The sequence below is a fragment of the Vanacampus margaritifer genome, chromosome 12 (assembly GCF_051991255.1).
Source record: "Vanacampus margaritifer isolate UIUO_Vmar chromosome 12, RoL_Vmar_1.0, whole genome shotgun sequence".
In the NCBI taxonomy this organism is placed as follows: domain Eukaryota; kingdom Metazoa; phylum Chordata; class Actinopteri; order Syngnathiformes; family Syngnathidae; genus Vanacampus; species Vanacampus margaritifer.
The window spans coordinates 6,409,508-6,433,198 of NC_135443.1; the positions used below are offsets into that span (position 1 = coordinate 6,409,508).

General features: G+C 38.9%; 1 protein-coding gene across 3 annotated transcripts; it reads left to right on the forward strand.

Moving 5' to 3' along the window:
- Window positions 1-8: 8 nt before the first annotated feature.
- parga (poly (ADP-ribose) glycohydrolase a) lies at window positions 9-21,798 on the forward strand. 3 transcript variants are annotated; one of them, XM_077581293.1, is made up of 19 exons: window positions 9-380; window positions 1,614-1,679; window positions 1,761-2,113; window positions 2,213-2,330; window positions 3,643-3,775; window positions 3,931-4,053; window positions 4,132-4,212; window positions 4,604-4,678; window positions 7,337-7,429; window positions 8,731-8,885; window positions 11,064-11,143; window positions 11,235-11,295; window positions 11,650-11,725; window positions 13,324-13,471; window positions 15,767-15,845; window positions 15,962-16,070; window positions 16,161-16,266; window positions 17,945-18,073; window positions 18,915-21,798. In XM_077581293.1, the coding sequence occupies exons 2-19, from the start codon at window positions 1,651-1,653 to the stop codon at window positions 19,106-19,108; spliced, it is 2,142 nt and encodes a 713-aa protein (XP_077437419.1). In that variant the 5' UTR covers window positions 9-380; window positions 1,614-1,650; the 3' UTR covers window positions 19,109-21,798. The 3 variants fall into 3 exon arrangements, with proteins under 3 accessions (XP_077437419.1, XP_077437417.1, XP_077437418.1); XM_077581291.1 differs by having other exon boundaries at window positions 1,761-2,330; XM_077581292.1 differs by having other exon boundaries at window positions 1,617-1,679; window positions 1,761-2,330.
- The last annotated feature ends 1,893 nt before the right edge of the window (window positions 21,799-23,691 follow it).

Below are 23,691 nucleotides of genomic sequence, written 5' to 3' on the forward strand. Positions count from 1 at the left end.
TAATTTAGGTTTAGTAAATCAACTGAATGCGTACAATAATACATTACCCTGACGTCATCATATTTAGCCCCTGCAGTGATTTGCGCTTTTTCCTTCAGACGACAAAAAACTCGTTTGCGGCCCTGTCGCTAGGATACCACCATCTGAGCCCGCCTACCCCCCAAATAAAACTCTTTTGATTGGTCCTGCTTCCGCTTGCCGTCAAGCGATTGTGGCGGTCGCGCTGGCATGTCAATAAAGTAGAAATTGGACAATAACCGTAATTTAGTACAGTATTTTGAACGATATACAATATGGCGTGACACTGTTGCATTCGGAATGAAAAAAACAACTACATAATGTATCAAGGCAAGGAATAAAACCCTGGGAGGGACATGCTTGTAAGTTGTATCTCCTAATTTTTAACAGCGCCCGCTAGCTTGACGCGGCTGCTTTGCTAGCCAGTAAACCACAAACATGTTGATATAATTAGCATCTCGATGCTAAATAAGCCTTAGCGCTGAACATATATGCGTTTAGGTTTCATAACGTGCGCATTTCGCTACCGATAGACTGTTATATAGAATTATTAGACAGGTTTTCGCAGCCTTAATTAACTCGCCTTTTTACGTTGGCTTTTGCCACTTCTGCTTATGTTACCGCTTCTGTCAAAACACATGAAAGCTGACTTTATTTGGTGTTCATGACGTAATTTCAACAATGAATACATTTTAAACGCTCAAGTTGACTTCATTATTTAATAATGGATTTTACTAACTATTATATAATAATTTTAAAAACAAACAAAGCCTGAGTTAAGTTGCTATTTTAAAAACAACAACTAATTTCCCTAATGTGCAGAGTGGACCTGCTAGCGCTATTTTGCCGTGAACGGCTCTGATTTGGTCAATCGCCGGAACGAGTCATGCTCTGAGCGTTGTTACTGATTCGCTTCACCTCCTTCTGTCATTTCACGAAGTTTTCTTTTTGTTTTACCACCGAAGATAGGCTCTTATCGTCATGACCATCCTAACCATAACCCTCAAACCATACAGGCTTTTGTAAAAAAAAAAAAAGTTGTAGTATAAAAAAAAAAGAGAGCGGGATTCGAACCCTGACCCTGGACTTTAGGGGTGACAACATTAAAACCCTAACCAGGTCAATGGCTTGAAACCCTAACAATTCTTGAAGCCCTAATTTGAAACCTTAACCCCAAAACCCTAATGTTGTCTTGAAACCACGATTTGAAACACTAACTCAGGAGAGCAACACTGACCTATCCTAACCCTAACCTATAACCTAGCCTATATCTCTCAATCACCTATTTTTTTTGCACCCGAGTCCTAGTTACTTGATTTTGTCTATTTGCACATTTTGCAGATGCCGAATCCCATTCAGATAGCCCAGCAATACATTTAAAAGAAAATAAGTTGTGCAAAAAGTGCTGAAGCATAGAACACTCAAATGTGCATTCAGACGTTCAAAATTAACTTAACCTGGTAAGGTTATGGTGCGTTTTAGGTTCATTCTTAAATTTAACCCAGAGTTCATTTGCCCTAACTTTTTGTGACTATTATATGTGAGCACATATCCTTTTATCAACTCATTATTATTATTTTGTATTATTTTTTTAGTAGCTTTCATCCACTCACCTTGTCTGACCGCTCCAAAATGGATGCAGAAATGGATTCTCAGAGGAGGTAAATAAAAAGCACACTCGTGACATTTGATTGTATGCACTCTGCTTATTATTTTCTTCTGTTATTTGGTATGTGTTCCAGTATGACTGGTGATAGCCAATCTGAAGGCGGATCGGCTGAGCTCTTCTGCAGAACCCCGGAGCAAGATGGAGACATTTTTTTACGGGGAGACACGGCCTCTCAGACTTTAATGGACTGCGGGCCTTTAAGCGGGTTCAGCGATTCTCCTCTTTCAAGCATTACAAGTAATTCAGCCCCTGCGCAGTGTTCTAATGGACAAAAATCAAAGAGGTCTGGTTCACCCGGCCCTCACCCCGTGAAAACAACCTGTGTCGCCGTACACTCCTCCAACTCCAAATCGACCTGCTGCGCGAGTCCGAGAAAGGGTCCGACATCCAACGACGTGGAGATGCAAAGTCCCAACAGCCCCGTTGGTAAAACACTGCTCGTCAACAACTCGGCAGGAGATGGCAGCGCTTGTGTCGAAGAGTGTGCAGAGGCTTGGGCAGACAAATCTCAGCATTTTGTTTCAGAGCCCGAGGCCACACGTTCGCCCGCAGGAACTGGAGATACCTTGGCGGAAGACTGTAGCGACCTATCAGATTTAAGCCAGGAATTTATTATCAACCAGTCAGGTGCCACTTGTGAAAGGTATGTGTAACATTTATTCCTTTAAAATGAGCACAGGGTGGAACATTTTGGGAATTTTTTTAGTAAATTTACTTGGGAAGATATATTGAGGAATTCTGGGAATACCGCGAACCCAGTATATGTACATATTTTTTCCAGAACATATCCTCTGTTGTTAGTTGAAAATCTTCTCTATTTACTGCTTTTGTGCTCAGGCCAATGCAATTAACTCTTTGACTGCCAGACGTTTTCAGAAACGGGATGTCGCCAGTGCCAGCCGATTTAAGCATTTTGACTGATCTTTCAAGGTCCACAGAAAATTATGTGTTTGGACTATGGAAACACACATACTACCAAATGAAAGATTGGACTCTCATCTTTCATCAGAAAAAAAAGTTTGTTTCTACCTTATTCCGTTTTTCAGTAATCAACAATAGAAAATGGTTAGTTTCACCTCTGTTTTGAAACAAACGTCTTTTAACGTCTTTGGCACTCCTCCATAGGATTTTACTAAACATTATTTAACGTTTTTGGCAATCAAAGAGTTAAAGGCAATTAAATAGCACATTTCATGCACACAAGGTATTAGGTAACGCACCGTGGGTTACATAATTAAATGAACAACATTTAAATGCATAAAAATGTATATGCATTGGAAAAAGCATTGTTTTTATCCTGGACTTAGCTTTCACACTTGGGGCTGACTTGACCTCTGTTGGCAGCATAACCGCTACATGCTGCTTCACCATGTTTGCTTTGAACTCTGGTCTCTGCTAATTGAGCCGAATCTGCAGACCTGAGAGTCATATTGGGTTTATATTGTTAGCTTTTTTTTTTCATGCATAAACCATTCAGTGAGTTATAGACCAATAGTAGGACTTTAAATTCTATTCTACAGCTAAAGTATTATTTTAGTGTCATCTGGTTGATTGTTGTTGTTAGATTTATGTTTATTTCACCGTCGTTTGAGATGTCCTGTTTTGTTGGTGGTCCTTGAATGCACCTTGTGCACCATCAAAAGTAGAAGTTTGGTTCTGTTTCTCTCCCAATACAACTATTAAAAATCTGTCATTACCTAAGCTTTATTTTCGTGTGTAAATGTCAAAAGGTGAGTGTACTTGCTTGTTTAAAGGGCTAGTTAATGTGCATATTTATTTTCAGTTGATTATGTGACATGGGTTTGCGATTGCGTACGTGCAAGGTGTTAATACAATAAAATGTATTTTCCTCAGCTATATTTAAGTGCCCTATTAAGAGCCAACCTTCACAAATGTTGTCAATTCCTGATCACCTTCTATAGCACCGCACTGTTCTCATTTATTTGTCTTTGCAGTGTTCCGTCCCCTGTGCATGACATGACCAGAAGTTGGCTGGGGACGCCCATTGATGAGCTGAACAGGATGCCCCAGTGTGCTCCACCACTGTCTCACCTCAAAGTTGTGCCTAACCACACTGTCACAGTAAGGGTGAGGGAACCTTTTTTTCATTTCTGTGTATAGGCCATCATGTGGAAAAACATGGTGGGAAAGGTACAGTGGTACCAGACTGTTGTTCATTATGTGGCACAGGTTCCTTTTAAAACCGTCCTTGAGAATACATTGTTTGTCTGTCACTGGTACAGACAGATCTCCTCAGAGAGGGAGAGGTGCCTGTCCCGTACCCCGGCAAGTTCAAAGACTCGTGGGATGACGTGTCCGTTAAGATGCCTTGCTCGGAGAAGAATCTATTTCCAATGGAGACAGAGGTCCAAAACGCACACGGACTTCAACCCAAACATAACGCTAAAGTTGGAGTCGTAACCAAAAAACAACGTGTGTTGCAGGATGGAGGTGGTGTCCAGAGTCGGTGGGAGTTAATCCACTCTGCCTTGCAAGGAGGGTTCAAAAGTTCTCTGGATGTGAGGGTAAGACACGTTTGCGGTGCAGGTGCTTCTCAATAATAATAATTGCAATAGTATAGAAAATTTTGACTTTGTTCAGTAATTCAATTCCAAATATGAAACTCATGAAAGTACTTAAAATCAAAATGATGGTTGCTTTAATTTAATTTAATTTAATTCTGTATAATTTAGAGTACAATTTTCTTTTCACCATAACATAAATATCCACAGTCATGTCAGCAGTGTTGCAGCAATCCACAAGGTGGCAGTGTTTGCAAAAATATCACCCTACAATTTATCTCCTGTTGCATCTGATCCTTTGTATCACATTACCTTACCTTCTATATAATTATGAATATTTTTTTTCAGTTGTGCGGTGCTTACATATGACATGTAACCGACTTCCTCTCATTAGGATGCTATCTTGAGATACAACACAGCACATGCGAAGAAATGGGACTTCACTGCCCTCAACCTTCTTTGCACAGAGGTGAGTTGCAAGCTTGAGGAAGTGACAAGTAACCTAGAGATCATTACCAGAAGACTGCAACAATATTTTTACCACCTATAATAACAAAGGCTAACAAATATGGCAGGAGCACATCATTTTTCTTCTAATAGCTTCTCTGACAGTTATTTCAAGTTATTGCAGCAGACATGATTATCTTAATGGAACTATTAGGATTTTGCTGCGTTTTTCGAGTACCATTTAATGCATTTCAGTATCCGTTGTAAAATGTTATACTCACACCCACTGCTAAATATAGACCTTACTAAATGGTCCTTTTTTTTTTATTTCTGCTCCTTGGACTCAAGTCTCGGTGCGAGGCGGAGCTTGAACGATCGATCGGCTACGTGAGCCACTTTATTGCTTAATCCAATTTAATTAAAAGGGTCCATCCCATCTGAAATGATGCTAAGTAAGCCCTTCAACATTGCCCTTCCACTGACTGTCCTCCATTCTAATGGAAGTGAGGCTTTCCTTAGTATTCTATTTAAAAAAAAAAATGCTGCTAAGGCATTTTGCAAAAGCTTACAGTACAAGAGGACAGGTAAGCTTTTAACGATGGAATTAAGGCTTTTTAGCATAAGATAAGCTTCAATACTGCCTTTGCATTATTTTTTTTTGTGGTGGCTCACTGTATAATATACTATGTTGCTCAGTTGACAACATTCAATTTATTTAATTTAACACGCACTGAATAATTGTCCAGACATACCACAGCCAAGCTCCACTGATTGACATTCCCTCCGTGGCTGTAGAAGAGAAGATAAAAAAAAAAAAAAAGAAGAAGAAGGAATTATACAAATTGGAATGAGTCTGTAAATTGTCGTCGTGTTTCTCTCCTGCCAAATGAAACTGTCACAGTGTCACTTTCTGACAAATGTCTGAGGGCCTCGCATGGAAACGGTCCAGGGCTGAGTACAGCTGATGCCCCGAGGGAGTATACAAACATTTGTGCTTTGTCAAGCATTTCCCACTTGTTTGTCAAACGCTGAAGTTTACTTGTCCTTCTGAATTTACACATCTGCTTAAAAAAAACACTTGCAATTGAGTGTTAAAATTAAATGTTGCATATACAGTTTTAAGCCTGGAATTCAAAACAATTATTACCACTAAGAAGGAAAATTTAGAAATTTGAACAATTTTAGAAGTCAACCAGCATTTTTGAATGGATTATGTGCCACTGTAATCTGCCAGAATAACTTTATTAAATGAATGTGTAAAAAGTTCATGAGTGGAATCCTGAGCTCTGGGTCCTGTAACCGGAGTGATGCCATTTAAGGTCAACGGCTATCGTATTTTCTACCTTCATACTGCCACATCCTCCATCTACCATCTATTAGTCCCACGGGAGCGTTTTATGATGCCTGCCAGCTCATTACTTCTGACAGCGTTTAGTCAGACCTGCTCTGCTGCCATATAAACGCTTCCCCTGGACAAATTGCCCAGCGAAGACTTCGGCGTCGAAAATCAAGCCACGCCGCCGCCGCCGCTCTCTCTCTCCGGGATTGGTCATTTGCATTTGCTCCAGAAGGCCCATTTAATCAGGCTGCTCTGCTTACCTTGATAGAATAAGGCAAGTGATTGATCACGGTGAAGTTTGAAGCCAATACACTCATAAGTGATTGCGTTGTAAATCTAGCTGTATGACGGAGTAAGTGTGTTTATTTGAGAGGGAATTGCTGAGGCAAGCTGGAGGCTGAAGTATGTTGCTGCTTTTACACCGGCAGGCTCCCTTTCCAGATTGATGTGGCTTTTTTTTTTTTTTTTTTCACCAGTGGTTTCTACATCGCGAAGCCTTCCATTTTGTGACACTTACCCAAATTGTGTTGAATGACGTACGCTTGGTGTTTCATTCTAGCTACTCATTGTCACGCCTCCCGAGGGACTTCCATCAAGTGGAATCCTGAAGGTTTTCCTACCTGGAAAACACGATGGGCATTACAGCTAATTAACAGTAGATGCTTGATACTCGTCATAGGCCTGACCGTAGATTGTAAGATGGTAGCTCTTAATTCACTGATAAAGTCAGAACCGAACAAACATGCCTCGTGACATATACTTGAATTACCTAAAGGGCTTCGCAGCATCTGTTCTTGGTGTTTCATCGTGAAGTGAAGCACGGAATTGGCCTGTCACAACATAAACTGCTCTTATTGCTATTGACGTTTTGTTAGATATGAGAGAACTGAGCCTCCTGTTGTATTGGCTGCAAGTATTCGTTTATGTCCATGGATTGCGTTTCAAACTTTCTCAGACTTTTTATTAAGTCTGCGGCGACTCCTTGTGTGATTAAAATAAAAAAGCAGGGGGGGGGGGGGGGATCAGAATGCACTTTTTTCAAACTGATACCCAAAATGTAAAGGTTTTGTACTTTGAAGAGCACTACTCAAATCCAGTCATGTTTAAAGAAGATCAGCTCAAGTGCAAAGTATAAGCACATATAATTTGTCAAACTTTGAATTTAATATGTATAATGCAATAAGCAGTGAGTTATTTATCCTTAGCAGTGTTTATAAAAACAAGCTTTGCATTTGCTTTATTTACACAATATGAACGTGAAAATGTTGACATCTTACAAGCTAATGGCTCATGTTCACATTGAAATCCCACTTAACAATATGAACCTTTTTTACCCTCCAGTGTTTGGAACATTGCGAGGTTCAGCACCTTTATGAGGTCGTGCTGCCTTCCATGGTCAAGCTGGCACTCAGCGCTCCACGTCTCTGCACGATGGTATGTACTGCAGTCTTCTACCTCTTTTTTCCAGTTTTCCACAGTGTTTGTAGGAAGAAATATTGTTACTTGTGCTTCATATCATGGAGATCAGATCGGAATGGTGCTGTAACACACTTGATTTCATAAAATCTTATCTATATTTTTTCACAGTTTAACAAAAAAAGAAGAAGTGTGTATTACTATTTTTTTAAAGGTATTGTGATGGCCTCATATTTGGGCATTGAGTGCCAAAATTGCCGGTGCACATTCAGCCATTCACAGTCACACAATGATAGAATGAGAACACTTGCAAGGACTACGGCTGACTCCAGCTTCTCCACTCACTAAGCCACACCCCTTAAAGGCACACATGCAGCACACAAATACCACAGTAGATACACTAATTGCACTTTATGAAATTAGTTATATACAATACAGTGCTGTTGTTTCTTGCTTAAAAATGGGGGGGGAAATTTCTTAAATTGTTTTTATTTTGCCGTAAAAAAAAGGACAGAGGAAGAAAAGAACGTACAAAATAATGAACAAAATATAAAGCTAATCTTCCAACGCCATCTATCAAATACTTCCCAGCTCCGATGAAAATCAGAAACATAAAGAAGACGCCTACTTTGTATAAACTTTTGTACCTTCCTATTTGGACAAATGTTGTCTTTTTTATCATTAAAAAAAGTGGAACAATTTGCCTTATATATTTTTATATTATAAAAGGCAAGGAGCTACTGAAAATAGTATTTATTGTGGACATTGTACCCATGATTATCAAAGCAGATTTTTACAATTATTGAGACAATAACTGAGGGTTGCAATTTTAATCTGGCATTATGATGGAATTTCCGGTGCACAGGAAAAAAAATCCTCCTTTCCAGTGGTTTGTTAATGACGATTCCGTCCGGCTCCGCTTTGTATTGCAGTAGTAAGCCTCAGGCCAGATGTTCAGACTTGTGTTATTAGAGCTAGTATTGATCCGCTAACTGGGGCAGCCTTGGGAGGTTCTTAAACTCTAATCAGCCAAGATCTATGAGCCCGTGTGCCTGACTGGGAGAACCTGGGCGAGCGCAAGGAAACACAGACCTTAATTACTTCTTCCCATTTACTTAATAGAACCCTTCTTGTCGCTTCTGCTTGTTAAATTGCTATACTAATTATCCATCCCATTAGCCTAAAGTGCCGCACTATCATACTCATGTAACCTTGTATGTACCTTCAGTGTCTCCCCTTGGACCGCTCCCCCTGTCTGATGTGTCCGTCATCCATATTGGCATAATCCTCACAGTCTCCCTTTTTTGTCTCTTCCCCAGCCAATCCCTCTGCTGAAGTCACAGATGAACCATTCACTCACGATGTCTCAGGAGCAAATCGCCTGTCTTCTGGCGAACGCCTTCTTCTGCACATTCCCGAGACGCAATTCCCGCAAGTCGGAGTACTGCAACTATCCCGAGATCAACTTCTACAGGTGAAGGCGTGATTCGCAAAGTTGAACGTAGCACAAAGAGGTGCTCTTTTTTTTTTTTATCCTGACACAATTGTTTCGATCAGTTTGCTGCACTGCTGCTTCTTATTAAATTGATTTTGGAAATATAAAATGAATAAATAATAATGTGTTCCTGAGCTAGCTCAACATATGAAAACCTGCACCAACTTGTAAGTTTTAAAGTCACGGGTTGATTCTCAGCCTTTTTTTTTTTTTTTTGCCTTGTCTTGGGAACAAAAATTTCCATAAGGGGGCACTGGTGCACTAGAAACCCCCTAGTACCGGTAGTTGGTCGTCTGTTTTCAAACCTGTATCCAATATTGCACCACATTGACTAATAACAACTTCTTTTTTTGGCCACTAGCCCGTATGCACGTAATTTTTTTGGAATCGGACTGAGGGACTTTTTGAATTTTTAGGAGTCTCTCACTGTTTGTGTGGGATTTCAACACTGATGACTTCAGATCCACAGCATTAAAAAAAAGAAAACAGGCGCTTACTATGCTACCATTGTGGGGCAAGATACCTCAAGACAGTGAAGATCTTTCTTTCCAAGCCATGAAGACAATGATGTTAAAATGTACAGTTCACTGTTTTGCTTTTGCGTTATACACAAAATGTCATGCACAAACATACATGCCATGTTCTAATCACATTTAAATACCATCTGTCTTATTATATTTACAGCCACCTCCTTACCTGCTGGACATGGTCCAGGTTTCGTCTCAACTCAATTTTCCCTCATCTCTTTGAGGAGCTGTCTCCTCGTTAGTGACATGGTTGATAACATCCGGTCCGCTTGTGTTTTTAGCTCATTATGATGGCGCACAGTCGGCCGAGCATTAAGTGTAGCATCCTACTCTTAGAGGCATCTCAGCAGTGGAAACCTCTAAAAAAAAATACAACTTGGGTAAAGGTTTTAGGAAAATTATGTAAGGCGTCATTTGAGACCACAGCAAGTCAGACCTCAGTTCAGAGCATCAAATCATTAATTCCGCGCATGTTTAGCTTTTCTTTGACTTTTTGTTGAAGTTCAGGGTCAAATATGTCCGGTTACAGGAGAGTATTTAAAAACAGAAGGCACTTGAAATAAGCCGACTTTAATTCAAAGCAGTAAGACTCACACGCTCATGTTTTACAGTGGTGAACCTCATTGTACAGTTGTGTTGTAAGAATGTTAGAAAGTCACATTACATCTGTGACGCGAGTCATTGTTGCTTTCCGCCTTAGTAGTACAAATCACTACTTTTTCACTGTCTTTACATTTTGTTTACAATATGAACTTTTCTTGGGGCATACTGTGGTTCCAATGTATATTTGCGTATTATTAGCTAACATGAGGGGTTTTTGGCAGTATTCTTTTCGAACCGATTCAGTCCTTCAGCCTCCTATGCTGTCCGAACCTTTATCCTTGTATCCTTCCCAGCCGTCTTCTCCCTACGTTAGCAAGAGGCTAAGTGAAGAAGGCAGTGTAATAATATAAGCATCGATTCCAGTCACAGAGCCAGCAGATACTTGGGGCCCACCTTCCCGATCAGCGTTCCTTCCCGCAGCATAATATAGAACCGAGTTTGTGAGACGATGAGACAAGACAAGCAGCGCAGTCTAAAATGGGCGGCGGATCGTTAGTGCGCTAACCCCCCCGAACTGCCCCCCACCCCACTTCTCTTCCCCCCTTATAATTGAGGGAGTGTCCGTCACTTTGCTTATTGGCTACAGTGGCGCTCCGTCTTGGACAGGCAGCGCGGCAAGCAATCTGCTGATTGCTTTTTTGGCAGAACTGTCGAGGTTTGTCCTCGTTAAGTGATGGATATGTTGGAGAGGGAGGATGGAATGCTGAGACGCGCCTCTTCAGCTACTGTTTTCCTCTGCTTGAGAAGGAAATGATGTGGAAAACAATATGATATCCAAACTGAGACATAGGCTTTTTTTTGGTATGTGTTAATATAATAAATAAATATGAGGCTGGCAGTTTCATTTATTCAAATAACTATTGTTATCAGCTCACCCTTTTTATACTGGATAAGGTGGACAGAACAAAAATGCAAGAAAACAAGAAGCTATGGCTCTACTGTAAATCTTACACGTGTTGTTTTCAACCCTGACGTGATGTGACAAACTGTTTGATTGAAACAACACTTTATCTGCTTCCTCTTGCAGGTTATTCGAGGGCTCTTCATCGCGAAAAATTGAGAAGTTGAAAACGCTCATCTGCTACTTTAGGAGAGTTTCACAGACCAGTAAGCGTCAGGAAATCACATTACTCGAAGCGTCAGTTCAATACATCTTGATTCATAAATAATTAACGTGTTGATTGTTGTTGTCTTTTAGGACCAAAGGGCCTTGTGACATTCACAAGACAAACGTTAAACACGCTTCCAACTTGGGAGAAGTATTACTCTTTTTTTTTTTTTTTATTCTTTACTTAAAAATCTAAAAAATAGGACACCAAAAAAGCTACTTTTATATGTTTGTGTTATATTATTATATGTTAATTAGCTCTAAATGACAACACTGTACTGTAAATGGAATTTGAGCAGCAGTTTATAGAATAAAACAAAAATTTAGATTTTTACGAGCACACACTTATAATTAGCGTTGTTGATCCATATTAGGAAGAAATGCTCAATATGTTTTAGTATTAGTGATATAATTGTAACTGTGTTAAGTGTAAATTGATGATGATTATTTTAATGTATTTTTAGTGAAATGGCATCATTGAAAAGTGTCTCTTTGTTTTTTTAAGCTGCCAGACTCAGCTGATGCGCTTGCATATCACTTGTGAGGGGACAATTGAAGATGATGGTTACGGGATGCTGCAGGTATGAAATCCATTTCATGTCAAATCTGTCCCTTTTTTGCTAGCAAGTTTGTCGCTGTGTTTTTCTTTCAACCCTCCACATAAAAATAAAGCGCTTGTAGTAGATGGCCATTAGCTTTTAAAAAAATGAAACTCTGCATTCCTTGTGTGGAATTCACCCTTTCTTCACTTCTCTTTGGTCAAGCTATGGCAAATGTATTTTTAAATTTTGCCTGACAGCTGCGGTATCCACATGAGTACCTCAAAAAATCATAGGGGGATAGCAAGGACCCGAGGGTGCAGGAAAAGAGATTCACATTGAGAAAAAAAAAAGATGAGGAGGGTGAGGCATCTTACTGGGGCGACCCTGCCCGGGTTCAGGAGTCCTGCGAGGGTGGATTGGCGCCGCCTTCGGCTGTGGCTCTGTGCTGAGGTTTTGATAGGCCAGAGTTTGCTGTCATTCTGTCAGGGGGGGTGAGATTGAAGGATGAGAAGTGTGAGGCTTGGGTGAACGAGGTGAGGTTACAAAACCATGCACATAGAAACACACTGTCACAAGGATTGACGTGGCTGCGGGCCAGTGAGCAGGACCCTCCCTCTAACAGACATGTTTAAATAGCAGCATTTTCATTCAAATGCACTGGCCTCTCTCTTTCTTGTGCTGGCGTAAAATAAAAATATATACACATGAGGAGTTCTTGTGGATCGAACATGCATGATTTTGCTTCCTCATTTGATTATTCCCAAACAGGAAGCAAGCACGTGATCTTTATCTGTATTAAATGACCACAGTGGGTGGCAGGAAATAAGGACATTCTAATTGACTCATTTATCTGCATAACTGGAAGTGAAATCTCACAGTTAGTCCCAACCATCTTAAATAGACAAAACAGTTCTTTTTTTTTTTCTTTTGAAAGTATGCAGTAAAATGAAAGAAAAAAAACTCTTGTGAACAGGATTATTATAGTTTTGGAATTTTCATATTAGTTAGTTTTTATTTCATTTTGAGTTTTGTTTTTTTATATTTAGTTTGCCGTTTTTATTTTAAAATGCTAAGGTTTAGTTAGTTTCAGTATTAGTATTTGTTAAAAAAAAGTGTATTACTTGTGTGCAATATTTAATAAACACCATGGTAACATGAAAAAAGTAACTAATTTCTTACCTAGCGTTGTATTTTACGGCTGAGCTAAATGAAAAAGCAGGCGAGGTAAGCCATTGGAGCCAAAAGTCAAGCCTGCAAAATTGTCGCTTAAGAGCGACGTCATCTGAAGGTGCTTTTCTATTGGCTATTGCTAGATGACGTCACTTCTGTGTGACACACTTTCAAACGTCCTTATTGCGGTTCAATAAATATACTTAAAATCACATTTAAAATCATCCCCAAAGGCTGATGTATTAAATTAATTAAATTAAGGACATTTTTGCTATAATTATAGTTTTATAAACATAAAATGTCGTCTCAGTTAGTTTTAATTTTTGAAAAAGCATTTTTGTTTTTATTTTATTTTGTTAACAAAATAGTTTTTTAAATTTTAGTTGTAGTTTTTTCGTTAGTTTTTGTTAACTAAAATGCTTGGGACATTGCCTCTCTGGTAATAAAATTTCCTTTTTCCTCAAAAGGTGGACTTTGCAAACCGATTCGTAGGTGGCGGCGTCACGGGACATGGTCTGGTCCAAGAGGAGATCCGGTTCATCATCAACCCCGAACTCATCGTCTCCCGTCTTTTCACTGAAGCACTGGAGCACAACGAATGCCTCATTATTACAGGTAAAAAAGTCATAGACTGGCAATAATTGATGAATCAAGTTTTTTTTTTTTTCAGACAAAAAATAATCTTCTTAATTTTCTTTTATAAATAGAGGTATACTTTTATATACATCCCTATAGGGTGGGTTATTTATAGATGTGCCCCAGGATAAGCATATTTGTGTCGATTTGCACCAAATGTTTCTGTAGTAGAGCAGACAGACAACGACACTCCGCCCCAGCAATGCCACCAAACACACACAAACTGCTTCATTCTGCGCCGTCAATGTAAAAATCGACTTTTGTCTTATTAAGTGCCGCGGCCAGCGACACAGTGGCGCCGGCCTGCCTTCTCTGGCGCATTCATCTCTTTCCCGAGTCACCTTCAGTTGTTAGTCACCGTCCTCCCGCAAGCCCCAGACCATTCCCACCTCCCTCCCTCTATCCCTCCTCCTCTTCCGCCTCCTCCTCTCCACTTAACTTTATTACATTTGGACAGAAAGGAATTTATATCTGCACTAAGGTCATCGCTCCACTAATGGAATGGGCCAGTTACGCCATAGATTCATTAAAACCTCGCAAAAATATTCTTTGCACGCATGCAGTCTTTGCTATGATTCTAATCCAGGCTCTTAATCTTTTCTTTTGGTCCAGACGTTTGTTCACCTCTTATTTTTATTCCTCACTAACGCGGGGGTCTTCCCGTACATTTGCATTGTGACGTGGGTATTCCTCCATGGGGGCGTTGTCGTCTGGGAAGGTAGAAGAACGCCACGATGCAATCTGGTGATGGGAAGGAGCCGGACAGTTTCCGGCACAAATGACATCAAGGTGATTGGCGAGGACGGCGGCTCATCTGTTGATGAAGGGAAGGATACGAGCAGCTTGTTCCCGGAAGAATAAGTTGCTTGTTTTATGGAAATTAATGACTTCTTTGTTCTTAGCTGACTTTTTAAGAGGGTCTTGATGATGAAAAATGTTCCAAAGAAAGTTTATTTCAGTTTTGTTGTTTCACACCCTGCCTCCAATCACAAGCTACTTTTTGATTGGAAAAGTTTTCACACGGTGCATTTTGATGCCATGTGTTTGAAATCAAATCAATGGGAAGAAATGAGAATTCAGCGATTTTAAGTAACTCGACGTTGCTCTTGAAACTTCATTTGTAAGGAAGGTTAAATGCAAATTCAGGCCCTGCTGTTTACAGAGTCTGTGGAAGTATCTCAGACTGTGTATTCATAGTCCACATAGGACTGAATGACCCGCGTCTCCGCTGATGATCAATTGATTTGTTAAAAATCAATCGATCTATTATTATGCCCATAATAAGTACCACACTTCCGCCATGGTAACTGTCATTCACCGCCTGTGTACATGTGGCTTCTTCTTTTTGAACCATTTCTTCCCATTAAGACTGTAAGCTTTTTATTTGAACCACAAAGCAGATCACTTATTAAATCAAAGGCTTTTATTGATGTCAATCCAGCTCTTGCTGATACTGTGTGCGCATTGAGCACTGAATTTGATTTGATTGACAAGGCGCTGAAACACATTCAGGTCCACTCTGTGTGCTCTCACTGCTGATTACGTCCTCATATTGTTATGCCTTTGCATTAGTGACATTTTAGGGTTTCCTTTTGAACATGACACCTCCAAGACACTTTTTAAAAATGGAATTATGGGTAAGCCTGTACTACTTGGACTCATGGGGATTTTGTCTGTATCTTTAATTAGCAATGTTCAAGCTTCAGAGTTGTATTAATCAACAATCAACTCCACACAATCGACTTTGATTTGATTAACTGATGATTATGTATTATTACCCCCTGTCATAGCACTGCATGTCTTTTGGAAATTAGACAGCTTTGTTGTGAACGACAAACTGTAAGGCACAAATTCTAGGAAAAAACTCCAGGAAAAAAAGAAGAAGAAGAAAAAAAAATGGTAGTTGAAGCTGTACTAATTATAGAACTCGATGAGTCCTTTAAAAATATTTGACAATCATGATTAAGTAAAATATTTTTAATTGGACAAAATTTATAAAAAAAATATGCAAATTACCAAACATTTTTGATAAATGGCACAAATTATTTATTGAATTTTTATCAAAAAAATTGCCCGAAATACAAAATTTTATTTTTCTGATAATAGAAAATAAATATTTTTTTCCCCAAATAAAAACAAAATTCAAAACACAATAAGTAATTATAGCTAACGCAAGTTTTGTTATATTTATTAAATATAAGTTAATTTTTTAGGAAAAGAAAGAAAAAAATGTAAGGCACAAATTCCATCTCGCTTGTGTTTGTTTCGATGTAGGTGCTGAGCAGTACAGTCGATATTCTGGCTATGCTGAAACTTACAAGTGGGATGAGTGCTACAAAGATGAGACTCCCAGGTATTTTTTCACTCTTGCCCAAACTTTTTTTTTTTTTATTCCTCTACGTCAACCTTGTTAACATGCTAAAAAGAATATAGGTTTGAATTTAAAAAAGTCTTACTGTACATTTTAAGGGATGACTGGCAGAGACGATGCACAGAGATTGTGGCCATTGATGCTCTGAAATACAAAAACTTCCTGGAGCAGTTTTTGCCTGAAAAAATGACGAGAGAGCTCAATAAGGTGAAAAAATGCTTCTTCTTTTTTTTATGTGTAACATATCATCATCCCCTTTTCTGCTAAACCTTTGGTTCTTGTCACTCTTGTTTTCAGGCGTATTGTGGATTCTTCCGGAAAAATGCCAACAGGAAGCATCTGTCTGCGATCGCCACTGGCAACTGGGGCTGTGGAGCTTTTGGCGGAGACACGCGACTCAAAGGTAGAAATTCCTAGAAAGTCCTTTATCTTAATGCTAACACACAATGTAAAAACCATAGACAGGCTAACAGAAATTAGCATAGATCTGACAGCAATTAAACTCATTCAAACAATAAAAAAAATAAAAATACAAATAATAAATAAATAAATAAATAAATAAATAAATAAATAAATAAATAAATAAATAAAATAAAAAAATTAACTCCTTCAAACAAGTGCAACAAGCACACACTTAGCCGCAACACATAAAAACACTATTGTACTGTATAATAATACTGTTATTGTTCAGTTAATGCTTCCTCCAAGTGTACTGTACACTTTAGTGTGGGACTTGAAAACAACAACTCAAAATTTTGTAGCTAGTCACAGTTTTTTTTATTTTTTTTTCAAGCACTACGGAACAGCAGGCCGTCTGAAACCCCCCTCGCTCAATTAGTAGCCGCCCCGTGTGTCACTCATCCGTTTCTTCCCACCCTTTATCGATCCGCTGACACACGTTTATGCTTTCCATTAAAACGCCGATTGATTACGGGCAAGGGAGACCATAAATCGCATCCCCTGTGGACTGGCGCTACATCACTCTTCATAAGCGAGGGCAACACTTACCGTCCCGGGAAGACTTAACACTGCACATTTTCTTCCAATTGCTAATGGTCAAATGTGACGCCGTTTGAGCAACGTAAATTTAGTTCACACTCGGAGTTAAACAAGTAGCATCCTTTTGGATCCATGTGCTTACGTGTGTGTATATATATATATATATATATATAGTCTGTAGACTGATTTATTTTATCTCTTGGACTTGTTGCTGAGAACCCATAACCATTAGCTTTGGAATTAGCTTAGCGTTTTATGTCCACATACTGCGGTGGCATCATACTTACACGACGCCGAGCGATATTGCCGCTGTAAAGATTACAGCCCTTTTCAAAATGATGTTTTGAGTCGTGTGTTCATTAATCCGGAGTTAATGCCCATAATGTTAAATATTTAACAGTCCCTAATTTGCTAAAAGATGGAAGGCCTCAACGCGTGGACTGCGGGCAGAAGGCATCCCTCGTTTTGGATTATTGACCAATTACTAACCAAGCTCAATTACTTACATCCGTTAGCTCAGATAGGGTTGGGCCATATGGTCTTAAAATGAAATCTTTTTTCCCCCTTCACAAAATTATCATTTCTGAATAAGATTGATTCTTTTTTTGCTTTGGTTAATAAGCAAATTACAATGATTGCATTTAAAAAAATAAGGATTTTATTCCCTTTAGGAATTATATGTAACAACAAATGTCACTGATCGTAACATGCATCCAAACAAAATGAACTTCAGTCCTTGAAAGATGAACTCATTCACTCCCAGCCATTTTCACTGAAGCAACCCTCTTCGCTCCCGGCTGTTTTACTGGATTTTGACTGATTTCGCAAAGCCCACAGAATATTGTGTTCTATTGCTATAAAAACATGGAACCTACGAAAAAAAAGATTAGAGTCTCTTCTTCTTCATCGGGGGGAATTAATTGATTCCTGAATCATTGATTATCGATTAATCGCCCAGCCCTTACTTCAGTTTGCCATTCTTTCAATTACTTGAATTAATCAAAAAAATACGACAAGACAATGCAATGCAAGCATTGTTGCCTGGGTATCGCTTTCAGCCGTCTCGATTTTTCTTTCATCAGCGCTGATTCAGCTGATGGCAGCGGCAGAGGCGGGCAGAGAATTGGCATACTTCACCTTTGGAGATGCTTCTCTTATGCGAGATGTTCACAACATGCACACGTTCTTGACTGAGAAACAAGTCACTGTGGGTAAGTCAGACAGCATTTCTTTTTTTGTTTTTGTTTTCAAAGCTATAAAAGTGCAACCTCTAACGTCGAACAGGTCAAGATATACAATAAGGCTGTGGCATTTGTACAATGAAAAATACGCCTTGAAAGTATTGAAACTTCATGTATTGCTTTTTTTGTGACACTTAACCAATTAAAAACGTGATGAATAAAAATCTTTCAGGTATCTCAATAAATGAGAGGTAAACCAGCTCCCTGGGATGGTCCAACACGGATTGTTCGACTTTAGAGGTTCCACTGCGTCTCATTAAATCCAGCACCTGCCTTTTTATGGAGCTCTTATAGTAGAGTACACAATAAATGGAACTGGGAACGATATTTGCCACCAATGAGCTTGTGAAGATTGAGAGGCTTGTCCTTGCTGCTACTATTACCGCGCCAGTAAAAAAAAATAAAAAAAAAGCAAACAGCAGCCCATGTGCATGCTAAGTTATTACATCTTATGGGCCACGTCTTTTCCTTGGGCCCATCCATTCAGCATCAGAGTGGATTACTGGTCACCCCAGCCTCTCTTCCCCTCATTTCATTCCCCCCCCCCGCTGACATTTATTGAAGCCTTTCAGAGAAATTCCCCTCCAGCTATCCATTTCCTAAAGTGGAGCTGCAGAGACGCACCAGCACGAGCTCAAACTGGCTTTCATTTAGTTTTGTTTTTTTTCGTGGCATGATCTTATCCTCTCTTGCTGTTTTTTTTTTTTTTTTTTTTAATTACCAACCTGTTTGTTCTCTTTGTCTCTGTCACCCAAACCTCTCCTTCCTCATCTTGACTTGCACCGTCTCCGTCCTTGCCGTCCCATTCCAGGGAGGCTGTACTGCCTTTTGCACCAATATTCCAGTTTGGTTTGCAAGAACTGCCGCAAGACGAGACCCGATGTCAGCCTGTACGATTTCATCTACCGGAGGGTCTCTTCCTCCGCGACCGCCGATGCCTTGGACTCTGCAAAGGACTCTGCAAAGGACTCTGGGATGTCCCCTAAAACATCAGACTCTCATTAAAAAAATTTTTTAAAAAATAAAATAAAAAGCCAACTCCCCTCTTCCAGGTCTAAAAACCTCAGTTGTGTGCTTACAATCACTCATACAGGTGCACCTCAATAATTCAATTGTGGAAAACATTTAATTCATTGGTTCAACTAATATGAATCACTGTACAAAAATCTGTCATAATTGGAATTTCTCTATTGAGATTTAGCAGTTGAGAGCCACTCATCTAAATGAAGTTCCTCCACGCATTTCAACATACAGTAATTTCTGGACTATAAGGCACACTTGACTATAAGGCGCGCCAGCTAAATTTGGGGAATACTCGAGCTTGTTACATATATAAGCCGCACCTGACTATAACCCGCAGGTGTTTTGATATTACCGCACCGGGTTCCCGCTACTTTCTTTTCCATAATGAGGGCACAAATTGACTCTCTCACGTTCTGTCTGTCCTACTGTATTTGGGCTCACTTGGTTTGTTTTGCTCCGCCTGGATGTTCTTGCGCTTCCTTTGTAGTGCGCCCCATTGTGATCTGATGGATAAGCCGCACCTTAGTATTAGCTCCAGGGTCGAATGCAAGTGAAAAAAGTAGCGACTTATAGTCCAGAAATTACTGTAGTTGCAAGATGCCACAACATGGCGCCAAAGTAATCATTTTATATTAGACGGCTTTGGGTCTGAGCACAAAAAACATGAATGGGTGAAATTTCCAGCAAGTAACTTATTTTTTTTTTAATGGATTATAAACAATGACCGCAAATTAAAATACAGTTAGCCTTAGAGCTAAATTGTCTAGATTAAAAAAATACAAGTGTGCTCTCTAAAAAAAAAAAATAATAATAATTATGATCCGCAAAGGTTGAATTGAGGCAAGTCTTATTTGTTGATTTTGTTTAGTTTTTTCACAAAAACATTTTTTTTAAATGACCAAGGCAATTAGGACCAACAATCAAAATGATGTTAAATACAGTAAATGTTATTAATATTGTGTAAGAACTTGGCCTTCTCAAAAATAATGTCCCCTTGTGTTGAATGACTGAACAATATATAACGACTGAAATAACGGAACTTTTCAACTATATTCTCATTTATTGAGATGCACCTGTATCCACACTCCCTTTAAGTCTGTGATTCCTCCAACACGCAAACTACCAAAACACAGCCTTGCCTTTCTTGCTGATGTTGAGTGTTATAACAAAAGCCTTGTTGTAGTCACCTCATGTGGTGGGTGAAATGTTTCCAGTTAATAGCAATAGCGAATCCTTGTTGCTGTTCAACCTTTTTTGATCGTGCAAATGTGGGTTGTGGAATGTTGACTTTTCATTCACGTACGGTTGATGACAGACACCTAAATGTCGTTTTGTTTTGTTTTTTTGACTGTAATGTACCGGCTAGGTTAAGTTCGAAGTCGCTGTACTCGCCTCGGTATGGGGATAGGAACTGCAAAAAGCAATTTTGCGATGAATGCGTAGGTCAGATTGAGGCATGCTAGTATATAATGGCAATGGACGGGAACGAAACATTTACACTTATTTTCATATTCTCGGTCGCGTAAAAAAAAAAAAAAATGCCAGTGTGGAAAGTGCCAGGAATGTTAAGGATAAAAACACTTAATGTAATAAAATGAAAAAAATAATACAATAAAATTCTGATAAGTGATTAACCGGCTGATTAATTTAAAAATTATATAAAGAATAAAATAACTTATTTTACTGTCCCTTAATGATTAAAGCAATAAAGGCATAAATTACAGGCAGAACATTTGAATGATCTACCCTAATTTGTCCTATAATTAAAACAAAAATCGGATAATTTTAACGTTAATGTTAGCTAATGTTGCCTGATTAAATCTAGCCGGCCATTTAATCCACGTGGCCCTAATTTTGAGCAACCAATGTTGTCTGACTGAAATTTTTGGGGACACCCTGAACTTTTCGGCTTATACTTGATGGCCACATTAAGAGGACATTTTATGCACGTCAGCAAAGCAGAAACTTTTGACTAGTATGATTATTGTCTAACCTCAAATGGTGAATATGGTCGACTGCCATTTAATATACGATTTTTTTTTCTCGTCCCCTTCACAACACAAGCAAAAAATTAATCTGTATTACAGTAAAATAGGTTAGATTAGATTCAGGCCTACTTGGAAGGTTCTACATAAAGAATAGTATGCCAAGTTGAGCCTACTGGCTGTTTAAATACGTCCGAATATTCTCCACATGCATGTTTGTGGACAAATAATCCAAGATTTGATGATGCTCCATTATTAGTATCATCTTGTCTTTTCTCTTCTATTTTAGAAAAGTGGCAGCGAAAGAGGCAGTGAGTGACTGAGAGATGTTGCGTTGTAGTCTGTGCATGGGTAACATACAATATATCTTATCGAATATTCTACATTTATATGCTGCTCTCTTATAACGTCGACATTCTTTATTTAAAACAGCACAACAGACTGTCATTCTTTAAAAAAGAAAAGAAAAAAAACATCCCCACAATTATGTACGAACTACGAAGCAAGGGATACAGAAAGGATTGCACGTTGAATATAATTTATGTTTTTACACAGCATTTTTATGATTTATTGTAAATGATGTATGGACACTATTTAATGATGCTTTGGTTACATATCCAGTAATGGCTGTAGTACTTAAGTACATTTTTTTGTTATGGTTTCTTAATTAAAACATATCCTGTTCAAGTTGTTTCTCCCCTCTTCTCACTGTAATTTAATTATTCATAGGTAATTGAGAAATAACAAAGTTTTATTGCGGGCTCTTCAAAAGCGTGCCTCGGCACGGCAGATCCGTGGCTTGATTTTGCCAAATCATGCATTATTGAATGACGAGAAATGTGATTGATTTCCGTGAGGCCGCGTGCGCCCACAGCACCCGAGGCAAATTAAATTGGGCCTTCATACATGCTTTATTAGATGAATTAGGCTTACTAAGTACCGTCACGACTTGGAAATCCATCGGCTCACGTAAGTGGATTACACATTATGCGCCCCGAAACGAGACTTTGCTACAAAGTCACTTTGGGGGATGTCAGAGCCAGACGCTGTTGACTTTTCACTATATGTATTTATTTTGCTGGTGTCTTCTAAATTAAAGATTAACTTGTTCTCTGAGCTTTGATCACCAAATGTTTTTGCTGCAGTCAACAGCAAGGATTCACATGCAGGGATGGGTCAAATCAAATGTCAGCTTGTTTTCTTTGTTTCTTAGAACAAACTTGAACTTTTTTTTTTTCTTTTTTCTTTTTTTTATATTGTGTCGTGATGGTAATTATCCAAAACATGATGTGATTGAACACAAAGCCTGTAGTATGTTACCCAGCGGCACAGGTCTTTGCAACCACGGAGACTATTAATAAAACGCCAGAAAGCAAATGGCCCTCGCTCCGTCTTTGTCAGGCAGCGGTCGCCCCACAAAAAAAAAAAAAAAAAAGGCATTTCTGTTCATAATTGCCTGACCCTTCTTTCGGCAGGTCATGTGGGGGAGCGATGGCAAAGACGCATGCAAATAATGAGTCTGCAGCTTGTCATGTTACAGATGATGTGGTTTTTTAGGGCATCAAGGCGATCTTATAGTGTAAGAACCTCCACTGCCTAATATTGTTTTTGAATTAATAAAAATACCAAAAAAAAAGGGGGAGTTCCTTCATGTTTTGTCATCTCTCGTTGCGCTGGTTTTACTGATGTTTTAGGTTTTTACAGGTATAGTTATTGGAAGTCATAAGATGCAGTTCAATGGATTCTCATGCAACATCTCGTACACTTACACCCCCCCCCCCCCCCCACCCACACCCCCCTCTTTTTAATAGTGAGTGTTTTATAACCATCCCTTTTTTCCCCCGCACAGCCAGCAAGTATGAATGATGAAAGTCAAAATGAGGAGCAGCATTTTTAAATTGTGCTGGGCAAATTATTTGATTGTTTTTTTAGCCCATCAATCTGAAACCACTTGCCCAAATGATTTTATTTATTTATTTATTTATTTATTTTTTACCTCAAGTTAATTTAGCTTCTATAAATGGCTTCTGCCTACCACCCCGCCCCGCAAAGTTAATGCTCAGTTTGGACTTCCAGTGTGTTTGGTTGTGGTACTGCGGCTTCCTGTCACATTCCAAAAACAAAAAGTAACAAGAATAGATTTTTAGCATAGGATTAGCAAAGACATGAAATATAGCAACATAGCATTCATGCTAAAGCACATTACAGTGAATCCAAAATGGCGTAAAAAATAAAATTAAAACATTAAGGTAACAGGACTGCTGTGATTTTACTCAGTGATTATTGAAATTTTGAGGGGAAAAATAGCAAAAATAACAAACTTTTGGCCTTATCAAACGTCATGTCACCGTGAAGTTTTCTATCAGAGGTGGTATAAGAGAAAATAAATCAAAAAATAAAATAAATATAATAATGTGTAGGTGAGACAGAGAGAAATACAAATATGGAGGAAAATATAGAACAAAATTTAAATCAGACTATTTTATGGTACGGTCTAATATAAAATGCGACCGGAAACGGATGTTATTTGTTTTATTTTACCGTTTTCACGGTTGCTTTAAAAACCACGTATTTTCAGTA

Excerpts from the sequence above, each read along its gene's own strand:
- parga (XM_077581291.1), top strand. The coding sequence starts at position 1,651 with ATGGATGCAGAAATGGATTCTCAGAGGAG. Across the intron at positions 11,144-11,234 it reads TAGGAGAGTTTCACAGACCA|GACCAAAGGGCCTTGTGACA; the intron begins GTAAGCGTCAGG and ends GTTGTCTTTTAG. Across the intron at positions 11,726-13,323 it reads ATGGTTACGGGATGCTGCAG|GTGGACTTTGCAAACCGATT; the intron begins GTATGAAATCCA and ends TTTCCTCAAAAG.